At 45.6% G+C, this 11720-nt stretch overlaps 1 protein-coding gene across 1 annotated transcript; it reads right to left on the bottom strand.

The window, feature by feature from the left end:
- Positions 1–7798: 7798 nt before the first annotated feature.
- LOC114570199 (uncharacterized) lies at positions 7799–10436 on the bottom strand. Its single transcript, XM_028600452.1, has 3 exons — positions 10208–10436; positions 7963–9239; positions 7799–7855 (listed from the first exon to the last, which is right to left on the bottom strand). The coding sequence occupies exons 1-3, from the start codon at positions 10284–10286 to the stop codon at positions 7799–7801; spliced, it is 1413 nt and encodes a 470-aa protein (XP_028456253.1). The 5' UTR covers positions 10287–10436.
- Positions 10437–11720: the final 1284 nt, after the last annotated feature.

Below are 11720 nucleotides of genomic sequence, written 5' to 3'. Positions count from 1 at the left end.
CGGGGCGCTTGATTTCCAAAGTAGCAAAAGGAGGAGGAGGGAGGAGCGAGCTAGTCTTCGTTTTGTTTGAAAATTCTTTGAACGTCAACAAGAAGTAACGTCACCCGACATCGCTTAGAGTACCTTTAATACAACCCTCAAATGAAAACTATAGTCGAATCTAACTTCATCATCTTATACTTTTAGTGGGGTGAGTGACATCACCCGTCACAATACTTGAAAGAAGTTAATATACATATACAAACATGGCATTTGTGCTCCCTGTGCATAGTGACACATGACATACAAACACAATAACATAAAAGGATAATGGCTTTATTCTGGATTCATTGAGTAAGTGTTTAAGCTTAATGAGTTGTATAATTGTTGAATATATCATATTTGCAGTTGTTTGTGCTGTTTATTTCAACATCAGTAGTCTAGTGCTCACAAAATAGTTTGACCACTTGGGGGAGACCCTGATTGCCATCTTCTGATATTTACATATTTGTCCACTAGAAGGCACACACCTGCAAAATGTCACCCAATCACGTTGAGGGAATTTGTACTTTGGTACAGCTGACCCCCACTGGCAGTGCTGGAATGTAACTAAGTGCATTTCCCTAACTACCAGGTCGACGCTGTCGCCTGCGACGAACACAATACTTAATATAAATATATATATACTTCAACCATCATGGAATAACAGTGTATTTGTTGACCTTTTAACCCAGCTTCATGTCTTGTTTTTAGCTTGTAGCCATATAGCTCCAACTTTCAGGCAATATGTTTGGTGTCTTTGTAACATTAGCACTTCTAGAAGTTTAGTAATCTGGCCTGGAAGACAGTGACTTTTCGGAGACTTTTCAAAGTCTTTGCACGATTATATCCAGACTTTTGGGGGTATTTAGCTTATGAGATACAAATATTTTTTTGTTTACTTTCATTCTCAGTGTGTAATCTAAAGGGAACTGTACTAAATAATGAATGAAAGCCGTCAAAGCTGTAATAAGCCAACGCTTCACTTTTTCGGTCAGAATAAACTTGCTTTGGTTTGTCACTACTTGAAACGCAATGACTTATTGTTCATTTATCATTTTTGAACATGTGTGTTTAAGTCGTATAGTTTGGAAATCACAATTACCCAGAGCCCACACCGACACCATGCAATGCTTATTTTGTCAAACCGCCAGTTTAATCCTCAAAATCATTCCAAATAGATGAAGATTATTAAAATAGTCTAATTAAAAGCTGGAAAGCTAGAACCATGACATGTTGACATGGCATTTATGCTTAAAAAATTACTCAACTATCAGAATTCATTTTCTGTGAATCAGTTGCATTGATGACTGATGCATTCTGTAATGCTTCATATTTTAGAAGCTAATCTCACATTTTGTGTGCAAAGTTGAGTGGAGCTATGCTTTGAAATTCATTGACATCACCAGACTTTACGCACTATAAATAACTGGCTAAGTTTCTAACAGAATGATGAGGGAGATGTCAATTATAGTGAAAACACCAGTGTGGCCTTTAAGGTTTCACATACAAATGATATATTTTTATGAAATATGATGCATTAATATTGATTAAACTACCAAAAATAACCCATTAGCATTTGTTCCACCTAGCTACAACATTACAATGCTGCTTATACTTTCATCTTTAATTCTGAGGTGATTCAGCTTCATTGCTACTGTTATTTATATGAGTTAACTGGATGCAACTCAGTACAAACACAGAAGAAGAATCATATTTATCTGTAAAAACACTGAGCATGAACCAAATGATGATGTGACCACAAGGTGACGCAAAATGCATAACAACACATCTTTGGATTATCACTTTAATATTTGTTTAATGTTGATTTTTTTGTTGTTGCTTTTGTTCCCTCATCATCCGCTTCAGATATCTTCTTGAAGACTTCCCAAATGTTTCTTTTGTCCCATATTCACTACTGAGCTCCCAAAGGGACCTTATTTATATTTAGTGTCCCAAAAATAGAATACAATTCCCAGTTGTTGGTATAGTTACTTCAAAAAAGTTGCAGTTAACTTTTACCTTAGAAACAGAATTTTTATCACGTTTCTTTGAATAAAACACTGGTCTGTCTCTATAGATGAGTCATGGCCAAACTGGGTGGATGATACAGAACCTGGATGGCTTTAAGGATGATGTCAGGTCTAATTACCTCTTTATCTTCTTCTCCTTAATACATCATTTTCTATCCATGATAAAGCAGATGCAGCTTCTCTCCAAATTTGAGGAAAAACATTACTTTTAAGGAGTAGGTGGTAAAGAATCTTATTTTATTGAAGCTGTGAGTTTGGGCTGGCAGTGGGGGTGCTGGGTCCGAAGATGGCTGGACTGGCAGAGGGGGTGCTGGGTCCGAAGATGGCTGGACTGGCAGAGGGGGTGCTGGGTCCGAAGATGGCTGGACTGGCAGAGGGGGTGCTGGGTCCGAAGATGGCTGGACTGGCAAAGGGGGTGCTGGGTCCGAAGATGGCTGGACTGGCAGTGGGGGTGCTGGGTCTGAAAATGGCTGGACTGGCAGAGGGGGTGCTGGGTCCAAAGATGGCTGGACTGGCAGTGGGGGTGCTGGGTCTGAAGATGGCTGGACTGGCAGTGGGGGTGCTGGGTCTGAAGATGGCTGGACTGGCAGAGGGGGTGCTGGGTCCGAAGATGGCTGGACTGGCAGTGGCTGGACTGGCAGTGGGGGTGCTGGGTCTGAAAATGGCTGGACTGGCAGAGGGGTGCTGGGTCCAAAGATGGCTGGACTGGCAGTGGGGTTCTGGGTCCAAAGATGGCTGGACTGGTAGTGGGGGTGCTGGGTCCGAAGATGGCTGGACTGGCAGAGGGGTGCTGGGTCCGAAGATGGCTGGACTGTCAGTGGGGGTGCTGGGTCTGAAGATGGCTGGACTGGCCGTGGGGGTGCTGGGTCTGAAGATGGCTGGACTGGCAGAGGGGTGCTGGGTCCGAAGATGGCTGGACTGGCAGAGGGGGTGCTGGGTCTGAAGATGGCTGGACTGGTAGTGGGGGTGCTGGGTCTGAAGATGGCTGGACTGGCAGAGGGGGTGCTGGGTCCAAAGATGGCTGGACTGGCAGTGGGGGTGCTTGGTCCGAAGATGGCTGGACTGGCAGAGGGGGTGCTGGGTCCAAAGATGGCTGGACTGGCAGTGGGGGTGCTGGGTCCAAAGATGGCTGGACTGGCAGTGGGGGTGCTTGGTCCGAAGATGGCTGGACTGGCAGAGGGGGTGCTGGGTCCAAAGATGGCTGGACTGGCAGTGGGGGTGCTGGGTCTGAAGATGGCTGGACTGGCAGAGGGGGTGCTGGGTCCGAAGATGGCTGGACTGGCAGTGGGGGTGCTGGGTCCGAAGATGGCTGGACTGTCAGTGGGGGTGCTGGGTCTGAAGATGGCTGGACTGGCCGTGGGGGTGCTGGGTCTGAAGATGGCTGGACTGGCAGAGGGGGTGCTGGGTCCGAAGATGGCTGGACTGGCAGAGGGGGTGCTGGGTCTGAAGATGGCTGGACTGGCAGAGGGGGTGCTGGGTCCGAAGATGGCTGGACTGGCAGTGGCTGGACTGGCAGTGGGGGTGCTGGGTCTGAAAATGGCTGGACTGGCAGAGGGGGTGCTGGGTCCAAAGATGGCTGGACTGGCAGTGGGGGTTCTGGGTCCAAAGATGGCTGGACTGGTAGTGGGGGTGCTGCGTCCGAAGATGGCTGGACTGGCAGAGGGGGTGCTGGGTCCGAAGATGGCTGGACTGTCAGTGGGGGTGCTGGGTCTGAAGATGGCTGGACTGGCCGTGGGGGTGCTGGGTCTGAAGATGGCTGGACTGGCAGAGGGGTGCTGGGTCCGAAGATGGCTGGACTGGCAGAGGGGGTGCTGGGTCTGAAGATGGCTGGACTGGTAGTGGGGGTGCTGGGTCTGAAGATGGCTGGACTGGCAGAGGGGTGCTGGGTCCAAAGATGGCTGGACTGGCAGTGGGGGTGCTTGGTCCGAAGATGGCTGGACTGGCAGAGGGGTGCTGGGTCCAAAGATGGCTGGACTGGCAGTGGGGGTGCTGGGTCTGAAGATGGCTGGACTGGCAGAGGGGTGCTGGGTCCGAAGATGGCTGGACTGGCAGTGGGGGTGCTGGGTCCGAAGATGGCTGGACTGTCAGTGGGGGTGCTGGGTCTGAAGATGGCTGGACTGGCCGTGGGGGTGCTGGGTCTGAAGATGGCTGGACTGGCAGAGGGGGTGCTGGGTCCGAAGATGGCTGGACTGGCAGAGGGGGTGCTGGGTCTGAAGATGGCTGGACTGGTAGTGGGGGTGCTGGGTCTGAAGATGGCTGGACTGGCAGAGGGGTGCTGGGTCCAAAGATGGCTGGACTGGCAGTGGGGGTGCTTGGTCCGAAGATGGCTGGACTGGCAGAGGGGTGCTGGGTCCAAAGATGGCTGGACTGGCAGTGGGGGTGCTGGGTCTGAAGATGGCTGGACTGGCAGAGGGGGTGCTGGGTCCGAAGATGGCTGGACTGGCAGTGGGGGTGCTGGGTCCGAAGATGGCTGGATTGGCAGAGGGGGTGCTGGGTCCGAAGATGGCTGGACTGGCAGTGGGGGTGCTTGGTCCGAAGATGGCTGGACTGGCAGAGGGGGTGCTGGGTCCGAAGATGGCTGGACTGGCAGAGGGGGTGCTGGGTCCGAAGATGGCTGGACTAGCAGAGGGGGTGTTGGGTCTGAAGATGGCTGGACTGGCAGTGGGGGTGCTGGGTCCGAAGATGGCTGGACTGGCAGAGGGGGTGCTGGGTCCGAAGATGGCTGGACTGGCAGTGGGGGTGCTGGGTCTGAAGATGGCTGGACTGGCAGTGGGGGTGCTGGGTCTGAAGATGGCTGGACTGGCAGTGAGGGTGCTGGGCTGTGTTCCTCAGTGCGGCTGCAGACTTGCTGTTCCAGTGCGGGGCGTGGCTATTGGCAGCAGAGGACTCTGAAGGGGGGGTTATTTCGGAGAACAGAGATCTTCCAGTTAGTAGCGTCAGGGAGGGAGCAGACAGGGAAGTACAACAACAAGAAACTAGACTAGATCCAACTCTGGAAGGCTGGTGAACAAGCATACTCAGTGGTCAGCAACAATCCAGCAGGGAGGGGTAAGTCAGACTGGCATCTGAAGGCTCATGATGGACCAGGATGAGTAGCAGGGGCGCCGACTGGAATTGGTACCAGGTGTGGGGAGAATCAACAGGGGGGGGCGCGTGTCCTCACTCTGTGGAACATATAGGCGGGAACAGAAACACAGACAAAAAAAAAAGCACAACACACCCCCCCAGACTGTCACCGTGCAGAAGTCACGGCAGGCGGGGCGTGACATGAGCAACCTGTCGACTAGCTACAACAATACAATGCTGCTTACTCACCATCTGCAATAATAATTCACTTTCATAATGTATCATATATGAGTACTTTTACTTCTAGTAGAGTATTTTGACACTGTGGTATTGCTACTTTAACTTAAAAGATAAGTATAAAAAGCTCCTTATGGTAAAAAAACTTCTAAACAAAAGATGAATACAATCTACATCTGAATAAATGCAATGAAACGTTAAAATGGGTTGGGCTGTTTACCTGTTCTCATCATCATCATCATCATCATCATCCTGTTTACCTGTTATTATCATCATCATCATCATCATCATGCTTACCTGTTCTCATCATCATCATCATGTTTACCTGTTCTCATCATCATCATGTTTACCTGTTCTCATCATCATCATGTTTACCTGTTCTCATCATCATCATCATCATGTTTACCTGTTCTCATCATCATCATCATCATCATCTTCCTGTTTACCTGTTATTATCATCATCATCATCATCATCATGCTTACCTGTTCTCATCATCATCATCATGTTTACCTGTTCTCATCATCATCATGTTTACCTGTTCTCATCATCATCATCATGTTTACCTGTTCTCATCATCAGCTGGAACAGAGGCTCCTGTAGGCACTCACCTTAGCAGATGCTGAAAAACTGGTTCCGCCACGATTGAATATAATCCTTACCCACCAGTGCATCTATGGAAATGCCCCCCCCCCTCCCCCATCTGAAAGAACTACTCACCCCTCTAACTAACCCTCGATCCCTCCGTTCAACAAACTCAAACCGCCTCCTCCTCCCCAGGACTAAGCTCACTAAGACATGAAAGGGGAGAGAGAGAGAGGGGGGAATAACACGCAGCAAATGGCTGCAGGTCGGAGTCGAACCCAGGCCTGCCATGTCGAGGAGTAAACCTCTCTCTATATATAATATATATATATCTACCAACTGAGCTACCCGGGTGCCCTTCTTCAAAGTTTTTATAAACTATTTTCAACCTATTCTTGCCTTACTTTATTCTTTCTACTGTCTTTAGGGTCTAACCCTAACCCTAAGGTCTACGGCCAGAACCTAACCAAAGCTAAATTAGGATAGGTTTTAACAAATTCGAGTTTGCGAGACCTGACTGGCATTGGCCCTTTGTCAAGATTTAACATTTGTCGGATTTCTGAGTTTTTGCGTAACAGTTTTTGCTTCATCACTTCCCTCTCCACCTTCAATTCTTGTCTGCGTTTGTACACGACCAGGTCCCTCCTTCGGTCAAGCAGCCGTTCTTTTTCTGCCATTTTCTCTGGATTTCCGAGGGGATCTGTAACCAACACAATATGAAAGGTTAAGTCTGGAGTCCAGTTGTACACTCGCACCCCTCCCACAAGGAAATAGTCAACAGATTTGTTTTGTTGCAAGTTTTTAAAAATCCATGTTGGCCTGGTGCCATAAGTGAGATAAGAGCTATCTTAGATTAACTGAGTATGTTTCCTTTGTTCTCCATGATAATTAAATAAGATAAATAAATGAACTCATGAAAGGAATATGTGCCCACTGTGAGATAAAAATACATTTCTGACAGTGTAAACAGATGTAAACAGATTTTACTTAGCTTGGCATAAAGAAGATGCTAACCTGGCTCTCTCCAAAATTCAAAAAACACACCGAGCAACACCTCTAATTAACACACCTTGTGTGTTTCATTGTAACGGTTCAATGTAATGTAATTAGCCTGTATTAGTCACATGGGCTGGTTTTCTGACTACTTTTACTTACTTTCAATGAATTTACTGAATAATAATTTCACTTTTTAGGACTTTAAATGAAGGACATTTACTTGTAATGGAGTTTTTTTTTTTTTTACATAGTGGTGTTGGGACTTTTACTAGTGAAGAAATTGAATACTTGTTCCACCACTGATCTACTGTGATCTAAAAGGAGGCTATACATACACCTGTATGACATGTTATGTGACAAAATGTAAGTTTACTTTCTTACCATGACGCAGGAGGTAGCGCTCCTCCACAAAGGTACATTGGATTTCCCTGGCAATGCGCTCTATCTTGCGATTGAGCCACCAAATGTACATTCTTGAACGCAGACCAAACGTTGTCCACTCCTTCTCCTGGTTCTTTCTCTTCATCTCTTCACACCTCTCTCTTTCTCTTTTTAAACCCTCCTCCTCCAAACGCTTTCTCGCACTCAGATAGATAGATAAAGGGCTATCAGCCCTTCTTTCTTGCTGCCTCCTTGTGGTTAAAGGCTCGTCGTCTTCAGAAGACAAAGATGTAGAGTAAGGGCTGTCATCACTTTGTCCGTCCTGCATCAAGGTGTTTGAAGGGTTGAAATCTCCACGAAACAAAGGTCTCTCACCCCTTCGTACGTGCTCCCAACAGATGCTAGGCTGGTCAATGTCAATGTAGGGCAAATGGTTCTCTCCAGTTCCTCCATTCTGCCTAAAGGTGGTAGGAAGGTTGATGTCTCACGAAGGACAAAGGACTTCGTTGTTGCTGCCTCCCTTGCGGTAGAAGGCTCGCCGCTTCAGAAGATGACGAAAAAAGTGCTCTCAGCCCTTCGTGCTTGCTTCCGCCTCCCGTAGTAGTACGCTGCTTGTCTTCAGAGGATGAGGAGGAAGGGCTCTCAAACCTTCGTACTCGCTGCCTGGTGGTAAAGGCTCATCATCTTCAGAAGAGGAAGACAAAGAGCTCTCGCCCCTTGCCTGCTCTCCTTCATGGTGGCAGAAGGGTTGGTGCCCACGATGAACAGAGAGCTCACATCCCTTCGTACTAGCAGCCTGGTGGTACAAGGCTGGTCATCTTCAGAAGATGACCAAGAAGGGCTCTCAAACCTTCGTACTAGCAGCCTGGTGGTAAAACACTGGTCATCTTCAGAAGATGACGAAGAAGGGCTCTCAAACCTTCGTACTAGCTGCCTGGTGGTAGAGGGCTGGTCATCTTCAGAAGATGACAAACGAAGGGCTCCCACCCTCCATGCTTGCTGCCGCCTTGTAGTAGTACGCTGCTTGTCTTCAGAAGATGACGACGAAGGGCTCTCAAACCTTCGTACTAGCAGCCTGGTGGTAAAAGGCTCATCATCTTCAGAAGAGGAAGACAAAGAGCTCTCGCCCCTTTGCCTGCTCTCCTTTGTGATGGCAGAAGGGTTGGTGCCCACGATGAACAGAGAGCTCACATCCCTTCGCACTTGCTGCCTGGTGGTAGAGGGCTGGTCATCTTCAGAAGATGACGACGAAGGGCTCTCAAACCTTCGTACTAGCAGCCTGGTGGTAAAAGGCTCATCATCTTCAGAAGAGGAAGACAAAGAGCTCTCGCCCCTTTGCCTGCTCTCCTTTGTGATGGCAGAAGGGTTGGTGCCCACGATGAACAGAGAGCTCACATCCCTTCGCACTTGCTGCCTGGTGGTAGAGGGCTGGTCATCTTCAGAAGATGACGACGAAGGGCTCTCAAACCTTCGTACTAGCAGCCTGGTGGTAAAAGGCTCATCATCTTCAGAAGAGGAAGACAAAGAGCTCTCGCCCCTTTGCCTGCTCTCCTTTGTGATGGCAGAAGGGTTGGTGCCCACGATGAACAAAGAGCTCACATCCCTTCGTTCTTGCTGCCTGGTGTTAGAGGGCTGGTTTTCTGCACAAGAAAAAGGGCCCTCACCCCTTTCTCTGTGCTCCTTCATGGTGGTAGAAGGGTTGGTGCCTCCACTAGACGAAGGTCTCTCACCCCTTCGTCCGTGCTCCCTCAAGATGGTGGGAGGGTTGAGGTCTTCAGGAGACGAAGGGCTCTCACCCCTTCGTTTGGACTTCTTCGAAGAAGAGTCCATATCTCTTGAAAACCGAAGTCTTGCAAAGAAGTTTCGTCCAAAAATGGATCTAAACATTTCCTCAATTATCTCTTTTGTATACTGGCTCTGTGAAACTGCAAGTACAAACACACAAACACACACAGCAATTACTTCACTGATAATCACATTATTGTTTCAAGCAGCACACTAAGCAAGTTATTTTAGTTAACTAAACCTTCTAACTGAACTTAAATAAACTGAGAAATATTTCTCTGGTCACACATTATTATTGCACTGTGCTTATTGAAAGAAATGCAAAAGGTCTGCCCCAAATATCACTTAGAATAATAATAATTATTATTATTATTATTATATTTATATTATATAGACTTCAGACTACAGTATGTACTTTCAAATAAATCAATCAAGTATTAATGTATGTCAGACACATAAACAGTACATATATCCATTGACATACTATAGCTGCAACTAGTAGGCTAGGCTACAGCAGTGAAACACACGGGTCCTATTTTCAGACCACACCAACCCATAGAAATAAAATGGATAGAAAGGCCATTTCCATTCAAATCAACGTAGCAGAAAGGTGTACCGTTGCCATGTCAACCTATAAACTTCAACAAACCCTGGAACAGTAACGTTACGAGGCAGAGAGCCAGCCGCTAAATAAGTCAAATTAACTTAATGCCATTTTATTTATATGCACCAACGTCACACAAATGTCATAAAACATACCAAAAAAAACCCCAACATAAAAAGCTAAAATGTGCCGACAACAGTTTAACATCTTAAAGCATCTGCAGACCACTAGGTGGCGGTGCTACGACATGATACGCTCCACTAAAGGCACAGCCAGCACAAATACAACGGCTTGACGTTGGAGCGCAGTAGCTAGTTAGCTAGCTAGCTAGCTAGCTAGCTACATAATACAACAGCTCCACCAAAACACGGAAAGAGCAATGCACGGCTACAGTTCAAATTTCAACAGTTTCACCAAAATATGCAGCTGTTAACGTTAATATTATCTGAAGCAACACACTCTTTTTGTTTGGAAAATAAATCACTTAATTTAGCATATTTTCACCCGAAGCCAACGGTGCTATCTTTGTTTTCTCTGTCTTTTTCTCAGCTCCCCCCTTTGGTCGTTTCGTGCCGCAATTCATTTTCTTTTATCTTGGTGGTGGTCAGTGATAATGGATTCGGCGCTAAAAGAAACATTTTGAAACTATCATAGACTTCTATTGTAGCTAGTTGCTCGCTCTCGTTCAGGGGTACATGGTACTGTACTGTACATGTCCATGGCAACAGCGACTTGGAACAAACAATGACGTCGTTGCAATTCTTAGGGTTGTGGGTAGTGTAGTATTTCTACATACGTTCGCGAATAAAAATAACTTTTTGAAAAATAACTTTTTGAAAAATAACAAGACAAATTATTGTTATTTTATTATTATTATCTATCTATATTTGTTATCAGTAGCGGCCCATAGATGATGGCCAGTCCGTCATTGGGCTAGTGAGAATATTAATATTAGACAATATTTCTACTATTGGTAAGAATAATACAAATAATAAAAACACTACAATGAAAGCAGTGTTTTCCAAACTAGCTAGCTATCTCAAAAGATACATTCACCGTAACACAACAAGACATTTTTGTTTTAGATCAAAAACCCACAGATAATTTTAAAACAGGACGTATTTAGTCATACGTTTGAGAAATAATCTTTAATTCACATGTGATCTGTGATAGAACCTGCAGAATGTCACAAGTGCAGGGACTGCAAACCTCTTAATTAATTCAAAGAGTATAAAAGTTACTCAATTTAAAGTTTCCTCGAGTGCAAAGAAACACTAGCTACACTTAAGCAGTCAATTTTGTGCACATGCAATTTAGGCAACAAGTAATGCAACATTTAACAATTAAAATTGTTTTGTGCAAGAGACAAAATGCATTTGCATCTCCCGATCACAGACAGCACATCTGATAGCTGGAATATAACTGATACAAAAAAGATATTTATTTGATAGAAAATTGTGAGGAAAGTAAATGTACTCCTTCCCCAACAAAATACGGCTCTACTTAACAGAAAGAGTTGAGTAAAAAAGTAGTTTTAGCTCTGCTGTAAAGTGCGACTTACCTCTCCAAAGGATTGTGTTCAAAGGTACAGGAACTCTGTGTGCCGTTGTTTTGTTTTGTTTTTGATTTTAAATAAAAGCAGAAGTTGAGTCTACGCAACGCAAAGTCTACGTTCAGTTACGGGTTCTGATTCGTCGACTGACCGTAGACTCCCCCAATTAAATCGCTCCGTTTGACTGTAGACTACCAATTGGAAACGTGGGATTCTTGACCGCAGCTACTTTTTATTATTTATTTATTTTATTTTATTTATTTCAAGACAATGCACATTTAATGAACATGTACAGCAGTACACGTAAAAGTGCCAGATTGTAGCACAAAGGCTAATTTCCATCTGTAGTCCTATTTGGCAGATATAAATTACAATAACAGGACATAAAATATACACTATTAACATTTGCTATATACAACAGGGTAAAACGGGACGAAAGAAAGAAAAAACAAGACAAATCATTAC

This window comes from Perca flavescens, chromosome 15 (assembly GCF_004354835.1).
Source record: "Perca flavescens isolate YP-PL-M2 chromosome 15, PFLA_1.0, whole genome shotgun sequence".
Taxonomy (NCBI): domain Eukaryota; kingdom Metazoa; phylum Chordata; class Actinopteri; order Perciformes; family Percidae; genus Perca; species Perca flavescens.
The sequence above is the reverse complement of the archived record's forward strand: the minus strand, read 5'-3'. Positions and strand labels throughout refer to the sequence as shown.

Coding starts and splice junctions, on each gene's coding strand:
- LOC114570199 (XM_028600452.1), bottom strand. CDS start 10,286: ATGAATTGCGGCACGAAACGACCAAAGGGGGGAGCTGAGAAAAAGACA. Junction 9,240..10,207: donor GATAGCACCGTTGGCTTCGG/GTGAAAATATGC, acceptor TTGTACTTGCAG/TTTCACAGAGCCAGTATACA. Junction 7,856..7,962: donor ACCAGGCAGCGAGTACGAAG/GTTTGAGAGCCC, acceptor CATCTTCTGAAG/CGGCGAGCCTTCTACCGCAA.